The sequence below is a fragment of the Rhincodon typus genome, chromosome 7 (assembly GCF_021869965.1).
Source record: "Rhincodon typus isolate 14 chromosome 7, sRhiTyp1.1, whole genome shotgun sequence".
NCBI classification, from domain to species: Eukaryota; Metazoa; Chordata; class Chondrichthyes; order Orectolobiformes; family Rhincodontidae; genus Rhincodon; species Rhincodon typus.
In genome coordinates this window covers 32921897-32945731 of record NC_063338.1, presented here as the reverse complement: position 1 = coordinate 32945731, position 23835 = coordinate 32921897, and the positions used below count along the sequence as shown (strand labels likewise).

The window sequence follows — 23835 nt, the reverse complement described above, 5'->3', positions numbered from 1 at the left end:
CTTGTTACCTCAGATTCTCCAGCATCTGCAGTTCCTACTATCTCTAAAACTCAAGTAGAGTTGTTCTGAGGTAGGGTCACCGGACCCAAAATGTTAACTCTGTTTTCTCCTTCACAGATGCTGCCAGACCTGCTGAGCTTTTCCAGCAACTTTGTTTTTGTTCTTGATTTACAGCATCCGCAGTTCTTTCGGTTTTTATTAGAGTTGGACAGCAACTGAGTGTATTGACCCCCCGGCAGTTTTCAGGGTCAGCTTAATTTGAATTACATCAGGTTGCAACATGATAGATTTTACTTGATGGAAGCTCACCATTTGAATCCAGCATTGATTTGTTGCTGAAGAATTTGAAAACCTGTAGCAGCCTGAGCACAAGCACAAGAGAGAATTAGATTTACTTATGTTAAGAATGTGTAAGCCCGAAATGTCTGCACAGAGTCCTGAATACCCAGCATCATTGGTAAAGGTTTAGAAGACCTTCTACATGTTATCAGGTATAGGATGGAGGCACTGTTTAGTAAAGGGTAATGCACATCATAAGAACAAATACAAGAGGTGACCAACATGTACAAAACATTTAGTTTCATTTATCTGTCACCATCCTCATTTGTGGTCAGCGTACTGAAAGCCTGGGCAGACTTCTTTTTTTTGAAAATAAGCGTGGAGTTATGTTTAAAAACAGGAACGACTTCCACATGGGTTGGGTGGCTTTGTTTTGTACAATTATGTTCTTTCCAGCTCATTGTATATGCATGTGTAGGTAAGATCTCAAATTTTATGGGCATGAAATCTGAAGACCCACTGGGACTTTCCAAACTTCCAACATCTAGTTACCATATTTAAGACACCTAGACAGCACTCAGCTCTCTGTAATTCAGGGGCATCACTCCACCGCAACTCATCAACCCACACACTCCTGGAGATATCAAGGAAGAGGCAAAAAGTGGTTCAATGCTTTAACAGTACCTTCCCTAGAGGTTCTTCTGAAGGCTGTCCAGAAGAGGAAAAAAGTTTTTCTTTTCCATGCTGATGGCAACAGGAGGCCATCCTGACTGCCAAAAAATAGTCAGGGCAGAGGTGGTTACAGATGTCAGTGCCAGTGGATGACTCAACAGCTGCAAGAAGATGAATGATTTCAGGGTGATGAAAAGGTGAATGATCTGCTACACTGTGTCAGAGTGTATACTATAGTCTATTCAACGCTTCATGCTTCAATGTGTATGAGTTAGCATAATAAGGTTGCCAGTGCAGAGGACTGCCTCTTGGGAAGCCAGACATATTCGTCAGACGTCTCATGTGCAGCCAATGTCTGTCATTTGTTTGGAGGTACTAAGGCAGCATTACTTGCACCACAGTAGTTCTGCCTCTCACACATCTGGCAAGATTAACATTTCAAATCTAAAAGAAGCTGCAACACTTAGCAGCTCATACAAAATTAGGTCACATGCCTTCCATATCACAGCTAGAAAAATCTGCACATCTGATAGCTTTCACCCAAAGGGTTTCAGGGCAAACTCTGATCTTCAGAGTTTTTTTTATTCAGTTGTGAGATGTTGGTTTCGCTAATTGGACCGGTATTTATTGCCCATCTTGGAGGGCATTTTGCAGATGCCGATGTTCCCTTGTGTCTGCTGCCCCTTTCCTGCTGGTTGGTAGTGGTTTGCTGTCTAAGGAATCTTGGTGAATTTCTGCAGTGCATCTGGTAGATGGTGCACACTGCTGCTTCTGAGTGTTAGTAATAGAAGGAGTGAGTATTTGGGGATGAGGTGCCAATCAAACAGTCTGCTTTGCTCTGGATAATATCAAGCTACTTGAATGTTGTTGGAGCTGCACATCCTGATAATAGGGAAATTCCATCACACTCCTGAGTTGTGCCAGAATTGAGGGCTCTTTTGAGTTCTGAAAACAAAAAATGCTGGCGATCACAGCGGGTCAGGCAGCATCCATGGAGAGAAAACAAGCTAGCCTTTTGAATCCAGATGACTTTTCATCAGAGCTGGTGAAGTGTGGCGGGGACAGTATTTATGCAATAGTTATGGGGTTTGTGGGGATGGTAGAGTGCTTGTGGGGGGGTGGTGGAAGGATGTTGATAGTTCAGATTAAGTGATCAGAATGTGAGAATGGCAGAACAAAGGTAAGTCTAACTCCAGACTGGCAAGAACAAGTGGTCCATCTGAAGTTGGAGAAGGGGAGAGAAATATATCCAAGTATTCCTCTATCCACTCCCCCTACTCCAGTGGAACTGTCTGTTCTTCTCAGTTTGGCTGTTAGACACACCAATGTTCTGCCATTCTCACATGCTGATCGCTTAATCTGAACAATCAACATCCTTCCACCCGCAGCACTCCAACCCACCCCCAACTATTATATCAATGCTGCCGCCTCCACACTTCACTTCAGCTCTGATGAGAAGTCAGCTGGATTCAAAAGGCTAGCTTGTTTTCTCTCCGTGGTTGCTGCCTGACCCACTGTGATCTCCAGCATTTTTTGTTTCCAGTACAGATTCTAGCAACTGCAGTAATTTGCTCCTCTTTTGAGTTCAGCCTTGCTTGTCTGCCCTGGTCAGTTTCCTGACATCAGCCAGTGTGGCTGCATTGCCTGTTGGCCCATTGACATTCACCTCTTATAGTGTAACTATGGGATTTGACTGAGACTTTACATTTGTTAATCAATTTGGAAAGGTTTAACCTTAAAGCTGTTAACACTTGCACAAAGAAAGAGCTTGTTTATGTAAGTGCCAGAAAGCACCTTTTTTTTTGCAAAATTAGTTCCCCTTCTGGGTACTCTGGATTTTACTTCCAAGATTAGAAAAAGCAAAGTTAGCACCAACCAAATCACTTGGAATATTATGCTACTTCTATCCATACGAGTGGGCTTTGCAAAGTGTATTTTTTCTGTTAACATTGAGTGAGAAATAGTTCTCAATTTAAAATAAAATGAACCATGCATACAGGTCCCCAGTTTGGAGAATTTCATGGGGGAAGAAAATCAAAAATCTCAATGCAGCTTCTGAAAATGGAAAATCTCAAAAGAAAGTTCGAGAAGTAATCAGCAGACTATGCAGCATCTTTCAAGAGAGAAACAGATATTGCAGATCAATGATCTGCACTGGTTCTGTTGAAGAGCCATTGATCTCTATATTTCGCTGCATAGACGCTACCAGAAATGCTAAGCATTTCCAACAATTCTCATTTCAGTTAGAGCAAAATAATCCTTTTTGCCAGCCTTCCAAAATACAATTAGTCCTTTTATTATTTTTGTAATTTCTAGCCTTGTATGTTGATTCATTCTTAGATTTGTACTTTCTAACCCTTCCTGTCACGGTCTGTTCATTATTTCCCGTTTTCTCAGTCTCTACACTTTGATTTACCTTCCCAAATTCACTCACTTTTTAGTGCTATTTGGTTTAAAGTCTTTCGACTTCCCTAGTTTTACAGCTCACTAGAACACCAGCCACAGCACAGTTCAGGTATAAAGTCCTAATGGCACAGTGCCCACTTTCCCCAATACCAGTTTGGTACCCAATTAACCAGAACTCACTTCTCTCACTCCAGTCTTTGAGTCACACATTTGTTTATCTTATTATCCCTTTGTCAATTTGCACATGGCTTAGGTAATAATCCATAGATTATTTGAGTTTTGAGGTTTTGCTTTTTAACTTGTTTTCTAGCTCCTTGCACTGACTGTGAACGATCACTTTCCTTGTCATGCCTATATCATTGTTGCCCATGTGGATCATGATGACTGTGTCCTCCCCTTCCCACTGCAAGATTCTCACCAGCACTAAGCAGAGGTCCAGAATCCTGGCAGCAGCAGATGATATAACACAGTAGCTGCAACTTCCCAGTCTTTAACTGGCCTGTCAGTTGAACAGGGTTTCCCTGTCTTTTTGATACCAATAATCTATTTTTTGAATCAAGCATCAAACTGTTTCCTCACCTATCTACTGGACTGTACTCCCCAATGATGTCTGCTCCCATTAAGCTTGCCTTTCTGGTCTTCTGAGAGTTGGGTTGGAGATTTTCCAATTAGCATGTTAGTATTACTGTCTATCTGTGTGAGGTTGTATACAAATATTCTCTAAACTGAATCCAGGGATGCATCCCACCATCTTAGGTCATGCATCACACTCTGGGACATGAAACATGCTTCAACTCGAAATGCTGCATGTTAATCTGTTTAGTGTTTACCAGCAGCCTCATTACTCAAACATTATAGCTCCAGGGCCAGTTGTTCCACAAAAAAAAATCACAGGAAACTTGTTATCAGTGACTATCCAGGGATTCAAAACTTAGGATCGGATATATTTGATGAATATAGAACATGTACTCTGTTAGGAGTTGCAAGGATTGGGAGGGCACTTTTTCTGCAAGGCCTGGGCGCTTTGTTTTAATTTACCTCACGCTCCAGCAGCCTTCAACCAAGTTGAAGTGAAGAAAGATCCAACAAAGCAACTGTCATATGAGTCCTGAATCCTAAGATAAGATAAGTAAGTTAGGAAGGACTGTAGAATCGGATACATCTTACTGAAACAATAATTGCTCTTGTTCAGAACAGCAGGGCAATCATTGAAAGCATAGCCTCTTTAATGGATGGCCAGATAGGCTGCTTTTGAATCTGGCCGTCCAGATTGATGGGTTATTTAGCCAATGAGCCTGTCCCTCCCTCAGGGTATAGGTTCCAGTGATCCAGTAGAAGAAGGGTTCAGATCCGAAACGTCAGCTTTCCTGCTCCTCTGATGCTGCCTGGCCTGCTGTGTTCATCCAGCTCCACATCTTGTTATCTCAGATTCTCCAGCATTGGCAGTTCCGACTATCTCCCAGTGATCATCTGTATGCCTTCCTGCAGGCCATAGCAGTTCAGCAACCATCCAGTGAGATATGCAGAATCAAAGGGCCAGCTAATTGTGTGTGGGTCTTGAGGAAATTGCTGACCCCATTATTACTTTGCAGATCAAACATATTTAAACAGCAAGTTCAGACGTCACACGGCTCCTACCCCCTGCCCACTTGCCACACCATGATGTCTCGAACTGCTGACTCTCCTGCTCAACTGCCACAATTGTATTCCTAGAGTTGCTGTCACACCATCCAACCTATTTATCCCAAGCACCCAATATCACCTCATTCAAAAGTGAACATGTCATGATACAGAGAACAAGAGGCCCCACAGTTTAGCAATGCCTCCATATAGATTCTCCTCCAGACTAGGCCTGTTTCCCAGTGATGGTGACAAGAGACCTTTCCACCTGACCAAAAAAGTGCAGTACAGGTTAGCAGCTGTGGGATTCACAAGTGAAATTGCATCACCTGCTGAAAAATGGTCAACGACCTCTTACTCTCTGCAAGAATTAATAGCACAGTCGCAGTCACTGAAAAATGACACTCATTTAAGCCATCTGAGTGTGTCAGTGGAGAACACGTGGTCTGAGTGTGTAGGAACCAGTTCACAATGTGAAGGTTTTATCAGTTACAAAAGATTGTATGATGGAGCATTTATTAAGGAAGTAATGTTAACTGTGAGTGAACTGCTTGTTCTTAAAAGGTTTCACTATGCATTGAGATGATTCTCAGTTCTTAATCTGCCTGCTTCACAAAGGAGTGCACAACAACAGAATTGCTTGAAGACAAGTGGTAGTGTTGCCATCATCCCTATGTTGACCCCTGCACAATAGAAGGTGATTGAACTGGCTGGAGGGATAGGGCAGATGGTAAATTTCAGACTGTGAGGCCAGCGAGTCAATAAAATATTGCCAAACTGGTGTGAACAACTCAGTGTATAGGAGACATGCAACATTGCTCTGGGTAAAGAAATCATTGACAATCTAAGAAGGGAATGAGGCATCTCAACCTCCCTCCAGCCACCCCTTCCTCTCCTTGGGTCATTGTGCACTAACACATGTGGAATAAAGGAGTAACTTTTCTGTTCTGCTTGTTGTACCTCTCCTCTGTTGTGCTTTGCGGGTACGACCACGGTGTTATGAGCCAGGTATTCACAGATAACTCCTGTCCATAAAGAGCCAGCACTGCAATTGCACAGCTGGAGGAAACAGCTGTGACAAGAATGACTAAAACTGTTTGAGCTCTGAAAGCTCCCTCTGGAAAGTGAGTGTTCACATACAGGATTCACTTTCAGTGGTCACAAACCAGCGGAATTAAACCCCATTCAGTTTATCAATGCTGCTGCTCTTTCCTGGGATTTTCGACATCGGATATGTCTTGTCAATTCCTCTCATTACTTGGAGAGACACCGCTATTGAGCCAAATCCCACAGCTCTGACTGCTTAACTTTCTGGGTTTGTGATGAATGTCACATAATCATTGGCCATTTTGAACATAATGTTGATAAACTCCCTCATATATATATGTGTAGCTTACTGAGTCCTGGAACTACTTAGTAGCATAGAAACTCAATGCCATTGCAACTTTTAATCTAACATAGGATTGCTTCCCATTCTGTACAAGTTGACAATGATCAGTGGCTGCCAGCTGTGACATCTTCCACTGTTTCTGATATTGCCTGACAATTGCAGATAGTGACTCTGCATGTAGCTTATTTTGTTCAGTAACATTACTCAGTTTCACAGTGGCCATGGGTTAGCAGAATCTAAGGTTAGCTCAGTTGACTGGTTTGTAATGTATTGTGACACCTACAGTATGCGTTCAATTTGTACACCAGTTCAGATTACCATGAAGGTCCTTCCTTCTCAATCTCTCCCCTTGCCTGAGGTAAGGTGGTTAAAGCATTGTCAGTCATCCCTCTCTAATGAGAAAACATTCTTTGGGAGTATTGTGCCTTTACTTACCAGAATCCTGAAGTAGATATTCATAGGCTCGCTGTGTATTTTTATAGCTGCTTTATTTTCTATTCATGGCTCATTGGGTATGCTGTCAACATTTTAGTTAATCATTTAAATTTTGTGATATGACTAAGAGTCCTAACTGTTGTAAATGCAATTTTCATTTAGAAGCTCTGCAGGGTGATGCATCAGTTGCTTTGGCTGAAGTTGCACGTGGTCACACGAAGAACCAAGATGCGATTGTTGCTGAAGGCGCAGTGGTCGCGCTTGTAAATATCCTCAGTGGACGGAAAATCAGGATGCAGATGAAAGCAATAAAAGCAGTGGAGGTTTTAGCTGACAGAAATGCCGCAGTACAAAAAGAATTTCTGGAAATGTCTACCGACAAGCACATTATGAAACTTCTCAAGGTATTTTTCAAACATAAACATATTCATGTAAGTTACATCGTTTCATTAAGTTTGTTAGTTTTACCACTTAGTGACAGCTTGGGCATCGTACACCATCAGCTGATTGTAAAAAATAGAAACAGTTGAAGATATTTTGGGAGATAAATGAGCACTTTATGTAGTTTTCCTCATTGAAGGATGGCACATGGGCCTTGCAGGTAGCCCTGGAAAACTTGCCATCTACAGACAATATATATAAGCAGTGATATACAAATGAATTTCTGCCACATTATGTTTTTCACAATTCTCCATAAAATTAATACATTTCTCGGTTTACCATGGGAATTCTACATCACTGTATTTATATGGCACCTATAGCACAGAAATGGGCCATTCAGCCTAACCTGTCTTTGTCAGCACTTATCTTACAAAAAAGCTTCTTCCCTCCTTTTTTTCACTTAACCCTATCAGAATATTGTTTTGTTCCTCTCTCCCTTATACATACCCAGTGATTCCTTAAATGTATCTTAGTATTTGCCTTAACTACTCCTTTTATAAGTTTCACTTACTTAGCATTTTTGAAGGTTTCTACTAACTTACCATTGGATTTGTTGTTTACTTTTTTCTAATTTGTTAATGGGATGCCTGCGTCAGTTGCAAAATCAGCATTTATTGCTCATCTTAATTGCCTTGGGAAGGTGGCAGTTAGCCAGCTCCTTGAACCACTGCAATCCATGTGGTGTATTTATTGTTATAGCGAGTTACAAAATCTGGATCCAGTAGTGATGAAGGAATAGTGAAATATTTTCAAGAATATGGATGCTATGTGACTTGGAGGAGAACTTGCTGGCAATCATGTTCCCAAGTGCCTACTGCCTTAATTCTTTCAGGTAGAAGAATTTGAAGAATATTCAGTAAGTTTCTACACTGCATCTTGTACACACTGCAAATACAGTGCACAAATTATAATAGGAGTGAATGCTTAAGGTGGAGGATGAGGGCTAATCAAGGGATGTTGCTCTGTCCTGGATGGTGTTGGTTTTCTTAAATCTGTTGAAGGTTCATGCTTCCATACACTTGACAAGTATTCCATTGCAATCCTGACTTGTGCTTTTGTGGACAGGGTCCAAGGATTCAGGAGTAGAGTCATTTGCTGCAGAATCCTCAGCCTGTGGCCTCCTCTTGGAAGTATAGAATTTATCAGGGTCATACCAAGGATGTTAATGGTGGGGAATTCAGTGTTGGTTCCGCTACTGAATGTCTAGGGTTGTTACTCAGACTGTCTTGTTGGAGATGGTCATTACATTGTCACACAGATGTTCTTTGCCATTTATCAGGTTGTTTTTAAGGTCTTTGTGGTAATGCGATCAAACTACTTCATTATCTCAGTTGTGGCAATGGAAGTAAAGAGTGTGCACTCATCAGCAAAGGTTATGATGAAGCCACTGAAGATAGATTGGTAAAGGATACCACCATGAGGAACTCCTGAAGCAAGTATATGGAGCTGTAATGGTATGGATCCTACATTCACCAGGCTCTATAGTGATTGTAAAGAGGTCAGCCAGGTAGACCTCATAGAATATGAGTTCCCTGATTCGGGCTGTTAATCTGGTATAATCAGGGAGCCCTGGCTGACAGATATAAAGAGAGTGTCAGGAGATCTGGTACTGGCATATGATGCCTCCCTGTATGTTATCGGGGTAGTATTAGCTCATAGGTGGCCCGATGGAGAGGAACGCCCAATAACATATGCATCTAGGACTTTGGCTATTGCAGAGCGTAAATACGCCTAGATGGAGAAGGAGGGTTTGGCAATCATATTTGGAGTCAAGATGTTCCACCAATACCTTTACAGATAAAAATTTGTGGTACTAAAGGACAGCTACGTCCTGCTAGGCCTACGTAAAGAGGACAAGGCAGTGCTGCTTATAGCTTCAGGCCAAATTCAGCAGTGGGCTCTAATAATAAGTACGTATAATTACAAGTTGGAACACCGCCTGTGAGGCCAAGTGGCAAACGTAGCTACATTGAGCCACCTCCCAATTGCAGATACACTGCCAGTGGTACTGTTACTGGGAGAGTTCATAATGATTTTAAATTTTCTGAACACACTTCCAGTCACAGCTGACAGTAGCAGATAATGGATGCAGAAAGGTCCAGTCCTGGCAAAACTGAAACAGCTGGTGGTGATTGGGGATATCATAGGTCCATCGCAACTGGAATTGAAACCTTTTTGGACCCAGAGAGACCAGATCACAGTAGAGGACTGCATAATATTATGAGGAGCAAGAGTGATTGTCCCAAGCAAAGATAGCCACCAGATACTGGCTGAACTCCATCAGGATCATCCAGGGTCTCCAAAATGAAGATGTTGGTGAGAAGCTCTGTCTGGTGGCCAGGATTGGATGCAGACATAGCTGTGTTGGTGGGGCAGTGCCCAGAGTGCCAACAAGGATAGAAGTTACCACCTGCAGCTTTCCCACATTCATTGGGTGCATAAACCCTGGACTTGGTTTAACGCAGCTATACAGGTCCTTACATGGGCTCAATGTTCTCAGTCATTGTAGATGCCTACATAAAGTGGCTGAACGTGCATGCCATTCATTTGTCAAACGTGGGGATGATGATAGAAAAACTGCGCACATCCTTTGCAATATACGGAATCCCGGAAGTGTTTGCCAGCAATAACAGGCCATCATTTACCAGCAGGAAATCTGAGCATTTCTTAAAGTCAGATCATATCTGACATATAGGGACAGCTCCATACCATCCATCATCCAATGGTCTGGCAGAAAGTGCAGTCCAAATTTTGAAGGCAGGCTTATGAAATAGCCTACAGCTTCACTAGATACCAAACTGTTGCTGTTCCTGTTTGATTTTATGACCACCCCTATGCAACTACAGGAATAACTCCAGCAGAGTTGCTAATGAGGATAAGACTCCACACTAAGTTAAATCTGATCTTCCCAAACCTGGGGTGAGGATGCAACAGCATCAGGAATACCAATGTCGGACACAAGACTCCACTAAGCAAGAGACCCAGTTTACTTTTGGGACAAAGTTTGGTGAAGGAACCACGAAAATGGCCCAGCACGGATAAGAAGCATAGTTGACATGAGGTCAAGTCCAGTGACATTTAAAGTTTGGGTAGGTACAACAGTCCTGAACAAGCCTGTGGACCATATGAAAGCTACAAATTCGCAAATGGTGCAGGAGCACAACATGCCCTGCTCTTCAACCCACTTTCCAACTGTTCCTGAACCCGTGCATTCTCCCACTCCATTTATTGTTGAAGATACCTCAGAATCTGAGATGGATACGGTGGATGTTGCTGCCTCGACACCTTTGCTGCCTGAAGAGGAGAATGAATTTCTTCTGAGATGTTCCGAGTGCAAGAGGTAAGCTCCTGTGCCTAATGCACTCCCCAGATTAGAGGCAGGGTTGGAGGAACCTGACCAGTGCTAAAATGCCCCAGGAGGAGCTACAAAAAAAAACTGTTCTATGTCCTTAGATTCAGAGGGGGAGTGATGTAGTGATTGTAACAAGGTCAGCCAGGTGAATTGGGGTTGTTAATCTGGCCCAATCAGGGAGCCCTGGCTGACAGATATAAACAGGAGTGTCAGAGGTTCTAGTCACTCTGAGAGCTGTCTCTGAGGACGCTGAATCAGAGTCAACGGCTTTCCATGTGTAAATAAAGAGTGACTTGATGATAGTATATCGGCTTCCGTGGAGCATTTCAGGTCACTGGTCCCAAAACATTAACTCTGCTTTCTCTTCACAGATGCTGCCAGACCTGCTGAGTTTCTCCAACAATTTCTGTTTTTGTTTCACAAGTCTCTTCCTTGTGCTGCAAATGACTGTCAGCAGTGCAGAGTTCATTCAACCCACCACATAACTGTGTTTGTATTTCAAATTCCACATTCCGATCTAGTCACAAGACCTTTAATTCATTTGCCTAACAAAAATGTAACTACTTCTGCCTTGAAAATATTCAATTATCCCGCCTCCATTGCCTTCTGAGGGAGAGTGTTAAAAGTCAGACAACACTTTCAGGAAAAAAGTCCTTCTCTTTTCTGTTTTGAAAGGTTGACCCCTAATTTTAAAACAGTTTCCCCTAGTTCTGAATTCACCCACAATATTTCTGATAAAGAGTCATCAGACTCAAAACGTTAATTCTGCTTTCTCTCCACAGATGCCGCCGGACCAGTTTTACCCGCAATTTCTGTTTTCGTTACAGATAGAATCATAGAGTCATGCAGCACAGAAGCAGACCCTTCAGTCCAACTCATTTGTGCCAACCAAGTTTCCCAAACTAAATTAGTCCCTCTTGCCTGCATTTGACCCATATCCCTCTAAATCTTTCCTATTCATATACCTATCTAAATGTTTTTTAAATGTTGTAACTGTATCTGCATCTATCAGTTCCTCTAGCAGTTCATTCCACACACAAACCACCATCTGTGTGAAAAAAAGTTGTCCCTCAGGTTCTTTTCAATCTTTCTCCTCTCACCTTAAAGATATGCGCCCTAGTTTTAAACTCACCCATGATAGGGAAAATACTTTGCTATTCACCTTATTTATGCCCCTCATGATTTTATAAACCTCATTAACCTTAGCCTCCTATGCTCTAGTGAAAAATCCAGCCTATCCTTATAACTCAAACCCTCCACTCCCAGCAACATTCTGGTAAATCTTTTCTGAACCTTCCCCAATTTGATAATATCCTTCCTATAGCAGGGCAAGCAGAACTGTACACAGTATTAGAAAAGTGGTCTCACCAAAGTCCTGTACAACCTCAACACGACATTCCAACTCCTATAATCAATGGTCTGAGCAGTGAAGGAAGTGTGCTAAACACCTTCTTAACTACCCTGTCTATCTGAGATGTAACTTTCAAAGAATTATGTGCCTAAACCCCTCGGTATCTCTGTTCAACAAAACACTGTCCAGAGCCCTACCATTAACTGTATAAGTCCTGCATTTGTTTGTTTTACCAAAATGCAATACCTTGCATTTATCCAAATTAAGCTCCATCTGTCACTCCTCAGCTCATTGGCCCAATTGATCAAGATCTATTTGTAATCTTAGATAACCTTTGTCACTGTTGACTATACTGCCAGTTTTGGTGTCATCCGCAAATTTACTAACCATGCCTCCTAAATTTCCATCCAAATCATTTTTATAAATAACAAACAACAGTGGACCCAGCACCAATCCCTGGTCTCCAGCATCTGCAGTTCTTTGTTTTATTTATCACATCTACCTGGTAAAGTCTGTTTAGGATTGTACATACTTCAATCTTTCAACCTCACTTTTTTAAACTCAAGTGAAAACATGCCTAGTCTGTCTAATGTTTCCTTTTAAGCCAATCTGCTTATTTCAGCGATCAATCTAGTAAAACTTCAAACTACCTCCAACACATTTACACCGTTCCTTAAAAAAACGAGTCCAAAGCTACACATATAACATCCTAACATCCTTACATTATGTTCAACTCCCACATCAGAAATGGAATTGAACCTGTGCTGCTGGCATTATTCTGAATCATCTGCTAGGCATCTAGCCAACACACAATAATGCCTCTGCTGTCTATTCCATGACTTATTTTAACATGTGTCAATGTAATCCCATCCTGATTAGATGTGTACCCTAAGTATGAATTATTTGTCATTTACCTGCTCCTTTCAATGGTTGATGTATTTGTATCACCTTTGACATCACTTCCTTGTGTCTTGTCCACCTTGCTGGCTTCTCCAATAACCATTCATTCAAATAAACTATTCAATATTTCTGCTATTTAACTGTTATTAACTTGACCCTTAATGACACTGGCATCAATCTCATCTTTTTTTCTTTTGTCATTTATGACAGAGTATCAGCAGATTTTGAGGGAGCTGAATAAATGATAAGCAATAATCCTTTAAGTCCTGAAACCTCACACCTACTTTCTAGTTTCAGTGATAGGTTTTTTACAGAACTGGTGAAAGGGTTTTTCACAGAACCTACACTGACAATGACCTTTCACTGCTTTGAAAGCAATTTGAATGATGTGGCATCTATTGAGTTTGGTATACACTTCTCAGCTGTCAACAATCACTTCAGCATGGGAGCTGCTTTACATTGGACATCAGATAAGGAACAAAGTAAACAGCAGTAACAATACTGATAGCATCAACAACAGCACCAAGAACAAGAGTAGCAATCTAATTCTTATTAGGTTATAAGTAGACCATTAGAGTTGTTCGGTAGTCAGAGAGGGGAAGGTGTGACTGCAAGTAAGGCTGGTAGGTGGGTTCAGCAGGTTGTGATTAAGGAGCCTCAATCCTTGGACTTGACCATTAATTGACAAGGTGTGTGCTGCCTGTGAACCATGAACCTATGGTACAGGATGCTCAAGTGAGGGAGTGAAAAGGAATGTAGGAGTGAAAGAGGATGGTACAGTGGTACCTTTACTGTTCTCCACCTCACCAAGAGAATCATAAAATCCCTACAGTGCAGATAGAGGCTGTTTGACCCATCGAATCTGCACAGACCCTCCAAAGAGCATCCCAACCAAACCCCACCCTATTCCCGTAACCCCACATTAACCATGGCTAATCTACCTAGCTGCACTTCCCTGGACACTATTGGACAACTTAGCATGGCCAATCCACCAAACCTGTACATGGACTGTGAGAGGAATTCAGAGCACTCAGCAGAAACCCACACAGACACAGTGAGAAAGTGCAAACTCCACACTAATGGTCACCCAAGGCTGGAATCAAACCTGGGTCCCTGGCACTGTGAAGCAGCAGTGCTAACCAATGTGCCACCATGCTGTCCTGAGAGGTACAAAGGTTGTGTTGTCAGAGTTCAGAACATTATCTCATAGTCGGAGTAGGAAGGGGAAGATCTAATTATAAATCACATAGGGACAAATGACAACAGTAAAGCTTAAAATAATGCTCTGCTGAGAGAATTTGAGAAGTTAGGGTCCAAATCAAAATAAAGACCTTCAAAGATAATAGTTGTTAAGTGACCCATGTGCCAATTATCATAGGATCAAGCAGATCAGAAACATAAAGGTGAGAATCAAAGAGTAGTGTGAGAATAATGGGTCTTGATTCATGGGAAATTGGAATCAATTGTCAGGAAATTCTTCCATTGAGACGAGCCGCAGTTAAACCAGACTGGGATCAATGTCCAGGCAAATCATATAATTAGGGTTGTGAATAAGTGGTAAACACAGACCTCTCACTATCACAGGGAGGCGATGGCCTAGTGGTATTATCGCTGGACTGTTAATCCAGAGACCCAGATAATGTTCTGTGGACCTGGGTTTGAATCTCGCCACAGCAGATGGTGGAATTTGAAATCAATAAATATCTGGAATTAACAATCTAATGATGACTGTGAATCCATTGTTGATTGTGGGGACAAACCCATCTGGCTCACTAGTATCCTTTAGGGAAGGAAACTGTCATCTTTACCTGGTCTGGCCTGCATGTGACTCCAGCCCCACAGCAATGTGTTGACTCTCAACTACCCTCTGGGCAATTAGGGATGGGCAATAAATGCTGCCTAGCCAGTGACACCATCATCCCATGAATAATTAAAAAAAACATGCAACATCTCCCCTCACTCACTGTTGCCCTCCCAGCACTGCTTAGTCATTCACTTGGATGCTTGGCCACCTATCCCCCACCTGCAGTTACAGCTGTGCTAGACACTTTCATCTCACTCAATTCCTCTTTTGTCTCATTCCAATAGAATAAGGCCCAAAATAGGGCAGAAAGAAACAAGACAAGTGGTGATGACATTCAGCTCCTCATTCCCTATAAGGAGAGGAAGTTGACCCTGACCATTCCAAGCAGCAAATTGACTGTAAGCAAACCCCTGGACTAATACTGGAGGCTACCCTGGAGTAAATGTGCTGGGACCCCTTGAGTGATGGGTCCCTCCCTTGCTGAGTAGCATTCCCCTTAGACTTTGAGATGTGACCGTTTGTTTGATGCGCAAACAATGTGCTCACCACATGCGCTGGGGCATTTGGTGCAGCTGTGAGACTGACATAGCAGGATATCATATAGCAACATTGCCACTCCCTTGACCGATAGCTACTGACAACCATGACAAGTTCCCTGGCTTTGAGGCTGAATTAAAAAGCAATTCAAAACAGAAGTACCTTGAGGCTTTGAGCTCTGATTGAGTGGGCAAGGCAGAAAAAAAATGGCAAGGCAAGGCAAGTCAGGAATCCTTGGGCATTGAAGTAGGTGCAATGTCAGTGAATACGAAGAGAGCAAGTGATAATTTTTGAGATGAAACCTGGTCCAATTCATGAGATGGGTGGCAGTCCCTTTGCGCAAAGTGTCCTTGCAGGATCATTCCAATGAAAGGTGCCAGTGTGATCCAAAGTGCAGCATTGAAATGCATAATTCTGTTGTAAGTGGTCTCCAACGAGACTGCTGACTAAAAACAGAGCCCTTGAAAGGATTGGCATAGTCAACGTGTAACCAGGTCCATCGTTTTCCCAGTCCTCTGGGAATGGTCCTCTGGAACTATAACAACTTTACCTTTGTATAATCCAACCTAGGCATGCGATTTCTTCCTTGACAGTGTCCAGGTAATTGTCCTCATCGCCAATTCTCGCCAGTGTATGCAATTCAGATGGCAACTCAGCAACTCTGAGCCAAACTTGCTTGTGATAAAGACACTGCAGATATGATTTGCAGGACTGCAATACACATGTTGCAGTCATGCCATACCATAATTGTATAACTTCATTGATTTAATTAGATAATTAGTCATTGAAATAATTCCACAAAGGCTGGTATCCCCATCACCAAGTCACTCTTTATTTACGCATTTATACTGACCCAGATAGCACAGAGCCAGCTCCTAAAGTAGCCAGAATCCCTGATAATCCTATTTATATCTGTCAGTCAGGACTCCCTGATTGGAGCAGGTTAACAGCCCCAATCAGAGAAATCATGTTTTGTGAGATCCACCTGGCTGACCTTATTCCAATAACTGCATCCCTTCCCCTCTAAGTCCTGGGACATAGGACCATTCTTTTCTCCTGTGACTTCTCCTGGGTCATTTTCACACTAGGTCCAGTTCCTCCGACTCTGCCACAGATACTGCCACATGTAGCAGACCCATAGCCCATCTCTTGTGTCTGGAGTGTCTTGGATGAAACTCATCTTCTTTTTCAGGTAGGAACAGCGTTAGGGTTGCAACATCTGCTGTGTCCATCTCGTCCTCAGCGCTTTCCTAGATGCTAGGCAGAGGAGGAGAACCCATGGGTTCTGACAGCCTTGCCAGATGTTCAGAGAGGCTGGATATGTTTTGCTCCCTCTCTGTTTGTGAAGTCGCAGCTTTCATGCGGTCCACGTGCTTGTTGAGGACTGCCTCACCTACTTGAACTTTGTACGTCATGGGACCTGACCTCATATCGACCATGTCTTTTACCCATGCAGGGCATAAGCATAATTCCTACACCAAACATTGTCCCCTGAAATAAACTGTCTCTATCGCTTAGAGGAGACTTCTGTCTGGCATTGGCATTCCTGATGCCATTTCATGTTCCCCCCACAAGTCTGGGAAGATCAGATTTAATCTGGTGTAGAGTCTTCTCCCCATTAGCAACTTTGCTGGAGCTGTCCTTGTCGTTGGTTAAAGAGTAGTTCAATAATCAAACAGGAACCAGGCCAGTTTGGTATCGAATGAAACTGTAGGCTTTTTCTTTAAGCCTGCCTTCAAAGTTTGGACCGCACTTTCTGCCAGACTTTGGATGATGGAATGTTTTGGAACTGTCCTTGCATGCTGAATGCCATTCACCTTTGGGAGATACTTGAACTCTCTGCTGATAAATGAAGGCCCGTTGTCTGTGACCAAAACCTTTGCGAGACTGTGAATTGCAAAGCATGCTTGCAACTTTTCAATCGTCATCCCCATATTTGATGAATGAACTCTATGCACATCCAAACACTTTGACTGGGCATCTACAATGACTAAAAACAGAGCCCATGAAAGGATTGGCATAGCCAACGTGTAACCAGGTCCAGCGTTTTCCCAGTGATCCCCCGAATGTGGGAGAGCTGTTGACGGTAATTCTTGTCCTTGTTGGCACTCTGGACACTCCCCACCAATGCAGCTATGTCAGTATCCCACTCGTTGCCACTGAAATAGTTCCACAAAGGCCAGTATCCCGTCACCAAGTCACCCTTTACATACACATGCATAGTACATGACACCAACCCAGCTAGCACAGAGCCAGTTTATGGACTGAGCAGAACCCCTGACAGACCTGTTTATGTCTATCAGCCAGGACTGCCCGATTGGTCCAGGTTAAGAGCCCCAGTCAGGAACCTCATATTCTGTGGGACCCATCTGGCTGACTTTATTCAAATTACTACAGTTATTATCTTATTTTAAGTAAGAGCAACTTACGGTCAAACAATCACCAGATACTGGAGAATGAAATAAAGTGTATTAAAAATATTCCCTCCCATTCTGAATTCCCAATTGCACCAAATTTGTCACATAGTGGTCAGTTCATGAAGACCACTGTCCTTAGATCACCTTATGCTTTCTCATTGTCAAACCTTCGCAACTGAGGTCTATAGCAGGTTGTAGAAATAGAAAAGAGCAAGACTATGGAGTGATTTGAAAAAAGGATGAACATTTTTAAACTGTCGCATGCCCAGACCAGAAGCAAGTGTAGGTGAACAAGTTCAGGAATGATAGGGAAATGCGATTTGTGCTAGTTCGGACAGGGGTAGCAGAGTTTTGGATGAGTTGTGTTTCTGGAGTGTGGAAGATGGGAAACCAGCCAGGACGGTGTTGACCTAGTCAACTCTACAAGCATTGATGAGCGTAGGAACTCCCTACGTAGCAATCTTATGGTAGTATTCTCACCATATTGGCTGCAGTGGTTCAAGAAAAAGGATGAAGAGCAATTACAGATAGGTAATTAATCGTAGTGCTGGTAGAAAATCCTACATCCCTGGAAGGAATGAAAGTATCTTTCTCGCTATTGGAAGATTTGAACTGATAAACAAGTTTTGATTATAGCATACAAGATGCAAGTCACTACCATTCTTCAATTATTGTTTCAGGTATTTGAAGTAGAGGTTCGAGAGCAAGCAGCAACAGCTTTTTGGGCATTAGCAGGACAGACACTGACACAACGGAAGAAGATGGCCAAGGATATTGGTTATAATTTGGTCATTGATCTTTTACTATCCTCATCTGATAAAATGCACAATGTTGGTAAGTTTCAGTTTTCTAGTAAGATTAATCTTTTCATAAACAAAGTTGCTAGAAAAGCTCAGCAGGTCTGGCAGCACCTGTGAAGGAGAAAACAGAGTTAACGTTTCAGGTCATGTAAGTTCTGAGGAAGGGTCACCGGACCCGAAATGTTAACTCTGTTTTCTCCTTCACAGATGCTGCCAGACCTGCTAAGCTTTACCAGCAATTTTGTTTTTGTTCCTGATTTACAGCATCCGCAGTTCTTTCGGTTTTTAATCTTTTCATACATTAAAAAATGTAACACTAAGAATGCATTGATAGTATAAATTCAAAGTCAGCATGTGCATAGTCATTGAATCTGCTGAGGCACCAATATATAGTCCAACAGTAATTTGGATGGCATTTTATTCTCCATATAAATGAATTCCAAACCTCAGCCCTGATCACTAGGGAAGGAGGTTAGATCCAAGTGTTTTCATGAAGTTAACCACCACTTCCAAACTGACAGGATTGGGTTCCAAATCACAAAACTATGTGCAAAGTTGTTGGCAGATTTCTCCAAACTCCATGACAGTGACTGCACAATGTCTGGCAGGCCTGCCAATGCAATAAGTATTTAAGTGCACATAGCCATCATAAATTTGCTGGACCAGTTCCACAAAGTGCTCATCTGAGTTCCCCTTTAGCAGAATTTATGTTCAACCTCAAGTTCTGGTGCACTAGCACATACAATATGCTTAACCTCTTCCACAGCAAGAGAATAAGTGACAGTATTTCTTCTTCATCTTTTTTAATTATTGTCTTGGTGTTCTATCAGATCCTGCGCAAGCTTTACCAAGTTGTTAAGGTTTCAGACAGGATACACAAAATGTCAAGCTCCCAAGTGAGGAAAGATGAACTGGCTCTCCCTCCTTATTTACCCGTCCTCTCAGTTGGTCACAACAAGTTTAATTTACAAAAAATTTACCACCCTTTCTTCCAAACCAAACAAATGTATAGTTTAAAATGAGCCAATTCTAACAAGCCAGGCTTTCTTGAGCTAACAAAAGAGTGAATTTATTAGTTTTTTTTAAATTCAAGAACAAATAATAGCACAACATACATTCACATGTAGAAATGAAAAGTGCATTTTGTGAAGAGTAGATGAAAGAAAGTTGCTGCTGTTGCAGTGATTTTTGTTAGTACAATTGATGTTAGTAATTGGACGGTTGATTTTGAGATTCTTGGTTTTACAGGTTGATTGAAATTCTTTTGTCCTGATTTGTTTTGAGAGTGGCTGGCTGGCAGCACTCAGAGTGATGGATTTTTTTTTCTCTTTCCCATGTTTAATGGCTGTTCTCAAAGCTGTGACCTTCATAGCATAGTCGTCCACACACTGGACATTAGGCCACTAATACGCACATGAAAACTGAACTAGGAGTTTCAACTCATATTCTTGTAATTTCTTAAAAGGAGAAGACTCAAAACATGTCTCTTGCACAGACTATGTTTTTTCCATCATGTACACAGTTCTAAGATAACCCCCAGGAGATAGATTACAGTTCAATTTGCAGTGCATTTCCCCCTTTCAAACTTTTTTTGGCACTCACAGGTGTGACATTCTAAAGTGCCTCTTCAGACAGTCACTGGATTTACATCTGCAGTAATTTTGGTTGCATCAATCCTCTTTTAAAAAAACACATGTTGGAATTCTAAAGTCAGGTAAATGATCTGGGACTGTGATCTATGGCCATGACATTTAACATTTTATCTAGAAAGATAATCAAATGGTATTTGCTTTTGATTTGTATTTGTCAATTGCATTAGTATACATAGAAATTCAATATTTTTATCAGTCGGATATTCAGGTGAAAGAAATTTAACTGTTCTAATATCAAATATTTGAAATGAAACTTATTGTTCATTTATTTAGCTTGCCAGGCATTGATTGCACTGAGTGAGTGTAACAAAGAACAACAAGACAACATTTGTGCGAAAAATGGAATTTCCCCTTTGGTCCGACTTTTACGAAGCTCTGAGATATCTTTGCGTACATTGTTGAGTGCCATTGCAGCACTGGGTACTATGTGTGTTGGTTAGTATTATACTATGTTATTCGAAGTTATTTCAAGACAGTTTAAGAGATGTACATGCAGAATAGTAACAAATCAATCTTGCTTGAAGATGTCTCTTCCTTTTGTAGTGATTCTAATGAGGTCGCCAGGTAGACCTAATAGAATATGAGTTCCCTGATTGGGGCTGTTAACCTGGTGCAATCAGGGAGCCCTGGCCGACACATATAAATGGGAGTGTCAGAGGTTCCGTTCAGTCTGAGAGCTGCTCTAAGGAGGCCGGACTAGTGTCAAGTACTTTGCACATGTAAATAAAAGGTTACTTAGAGATGGAATACCAGCCTCTATCGAATTATTTCAGTGGCGACAAGAGAAACAAGTACACTCCTGAAGAAATTTGCTTGCAACAATTGTCTTTGAGTTGGGGTAAGCATTTCTGATATCATGCCATTTTTTTAGGAAGCTTGACATGTTCGATCCTGCCATCGAAGAGTGGGCCCAGTGTATGGAAAGAATGTGTTATTTTTTTTTCCAGGCAAATGACATAGAGGCAGATGAAAAGCAATGAGTAATTCCCCTGACAGCTTGTGGATCCAAAGCTTTTTTTAGTTATTAAGAGGCTCACTTTCCCTAAGGCAACAGGTACTAAAACCGTTCAAAAGTTGATGGATTTAGTCAAGGGATATTTCTGAGATAATTCTGAGATGCAACTGGTATTACTCAACAATTCAAAAACTAGTGGCATCCTTATTGGGATTTTTGATGAAGTTAAGACAACTCGCAGAGGCATGTAAGGGTTTAACCCTTAATGAAATGCTGAGAGACCGTTTGGAATGTAGAATTAATGATGTAACCATGCAAAAGCACTTCCTGGTGGAAGCCTGACTGGACTTCAAACAGGCACTATAACTGGTTTTATCATTGGAAAATGCAGCAAGTGGAGCATATGGGTTACAGGTAAGCCGATGGAAGTGGACACCCTCACCAGACCAACTGAGCTTGGAGGACACCACTTTAATGAAGGCAATTGCATAATTTCACTCAGGACATATTTTGAACAGAGACTCTAGGTTAGCCCACAGCAAATTCCTAAAATAAAGCTGAACCTCAACCAAATGGTTAACATTTTCTTCAGGATTCGGGCTGGTAAGCCATCATAGTTGCTGCCGGTGTGCGGACTTGAGACGGCAAAAGAGGCCCACTTGGTCTGAATTGAGTAAGAGAACTCATAGGCCGGTATCCAGGAGAGTGCACACCCTGGAAAGCCCACCTACATCTGGCTTGGAACAGTTGAATTGCTTAGCAACATCCAAATCAGAAGCAATCAAAATAAATGTCTGGTTAAATAGTCACCTGGCACTCGTGGAGGTTGATATCAACAGGGGTGTATCAGTGATTGCAGAAGCAGTCTTTGACAAGATTCGCTCTGGATTCCAACACTTATGTTTGCATAAGACCTCAGCTGGACTGAGAACCTACATCAGGGAACCTTTACAGATTAAGAGTCCAACTTCGATTCCAGTCCTATATGAGAAGCAGCTGGTTCAGTTACCACTGATTCTGGTAAAAGGCTCAGGCCCAAGCCTGATGGGGCGAAATTGGTTGAGAAAGATTCACCTAGATTGGCCCAAAATTTTTCGATTAGAAAATGGCTGCCTGAGTGAAGTCCTAATTAAATATCCGGAAGTTTTTCAGCAAGGTTTAGGGACTATCAAAGGAGATAAGGAATATGCATCTCAACCAGGAAGCAATTGCACGATTCTGCAAGGCCTGCCCAGTACCATTTGCCTTATGGTTAAAAGTAGAGGCAGAAATCAGAAGGCTGGAAAGCAAAAGAATCATCAAATCAGTCCAGTTTGCGGAATTGGCAGTACCAGTTGTATCGATTGTGAAGCCTGATGGGTCGGTCCACTTTGTGGGGAATTAAACAAACAAAAAACCACTTCTCCCACCCAGTCCCTTGCATAGAGGACTTATATGCAAAGATAGCAGGGGGATGTTCTTCACAAAGCTGGACATAAGCTATGCATACCGGCAATTGCAGTTAGATGTGGATTCACAGAAGTATGCTACAATTAATACCCATTAGAGTTTCCACCAATATATGAAACTACCATTTGAGATATTGTCAACCTATGCCATTTTTCAGTGGACGATGGAGAACATTTTTCAAGGCCTACCCCAGGTCGCCATTTATCTGGGTGACATGCTACTAATAGGAAGACCCATAAAGAGCACTTAGAGTAGTTGGACATAGTCCTCAGATGTTTCTCCAAGGTGGGAATATGCCTTAGAAGGCAAAAATGTTTGTTCCAAACACCCAAAGTGACCTACCTGGGCTACAGAGTGGACAAAACTGGGTTACACTCATTGGAAGATAAAGTGAGGGTGTTCGAGCTTAGGTCTTTCCCTGAATTGGTGAATTATTACAGAAAGTTCATAAACAACATGGCCTCTATCCTAGCCCACTTGCATCTGCAGTTGAAAAAGGGTCAGCCTTGGAAATGATCTCATTCCTAAGACATAGCCTTTATGGAAATCAAGAAGAAGTTATCTTTGTCTAAGGTGTTGGCACGCTATGATACCAAACAAGATCTGGTGCTGACATGCGTACGGTATCAGGATAGTGTTGGCTCACAGATGGCCAAAGGAGAGGAATGTCCAATAGCATAAGCTTCCTGGACTTTGGCTGATGCAGAGTGCAAATACGCCCAGATAGAAAAGGAAGATTTGGTGATCATCACTGGTATGAGAAATTTCCACCAATACCTTTCCGGACATAGATTTGTAACAGTAATCCCTTCTAACGCTGCTGGAAGAGGAGAAGACCATGCAGCCCATAGCTTCTGGTCGAATTCAGTGGTGGGCTGTCATTTTAAGGACATACATTTACAAGGCGCAACATCATCCAAGATGCCAAGCAGCAAATGCAGATACCGTGAACCATCTCCCACTGGCAGATACACCACCAGAAGAGTCCATTCTGGTCTTAAACTTTCTGAACACCTTTCTGGCCACTGCTGACAATATCAGACTGTGGATGTAAAAAGATCTGGTCCTGGCAAAACAGCTGGTGGTAATGGGGGAAACAAAAGGACAGTTGCAACCAGGATTGAAACTTTTCTGGACCCACCAAAACCAGATCACCGTAGGGGATGGAATTTTAATGTGGGAGCAAGAGTGATTGTCCCAGACAAATGTCACCATCAGATACTGGCTGAAATCCACCAGGGTCATCCACGGGTGTCCAAAATGAAGAGGTTGGTGAGATGTTATGTCTGCTGGCCAGGATTGGATGCAGATACACCCATGTTGGTGGGACAGTACCCAGAGCGCCAACAAGGACAAAAGTTACCACCAGTGGCTC

General features: G+C 42.1%; 1 protein-coding gene across 1 annotated transcript in view; it reads left to right on the top strand.

Annotated features, from left to right (window-relative positions):
* Positions 1-23835, top strand: part of ankar (ankyrin and armadillo repeat containing) — a 113187-nt gene that overhangs the window by 49318 nt on the left and 40034 nt on the right. Inside the window, 3 exon segments of the mRNA XM_048598739.1 lie at positions 6965-7206; positions 18285-18438; positions 20330-20491. Coding sequence (XP_048454696.1) covers positions 6965-7206; positions 18285-18438; positions 20330-20491 — 558 coding nt within the window.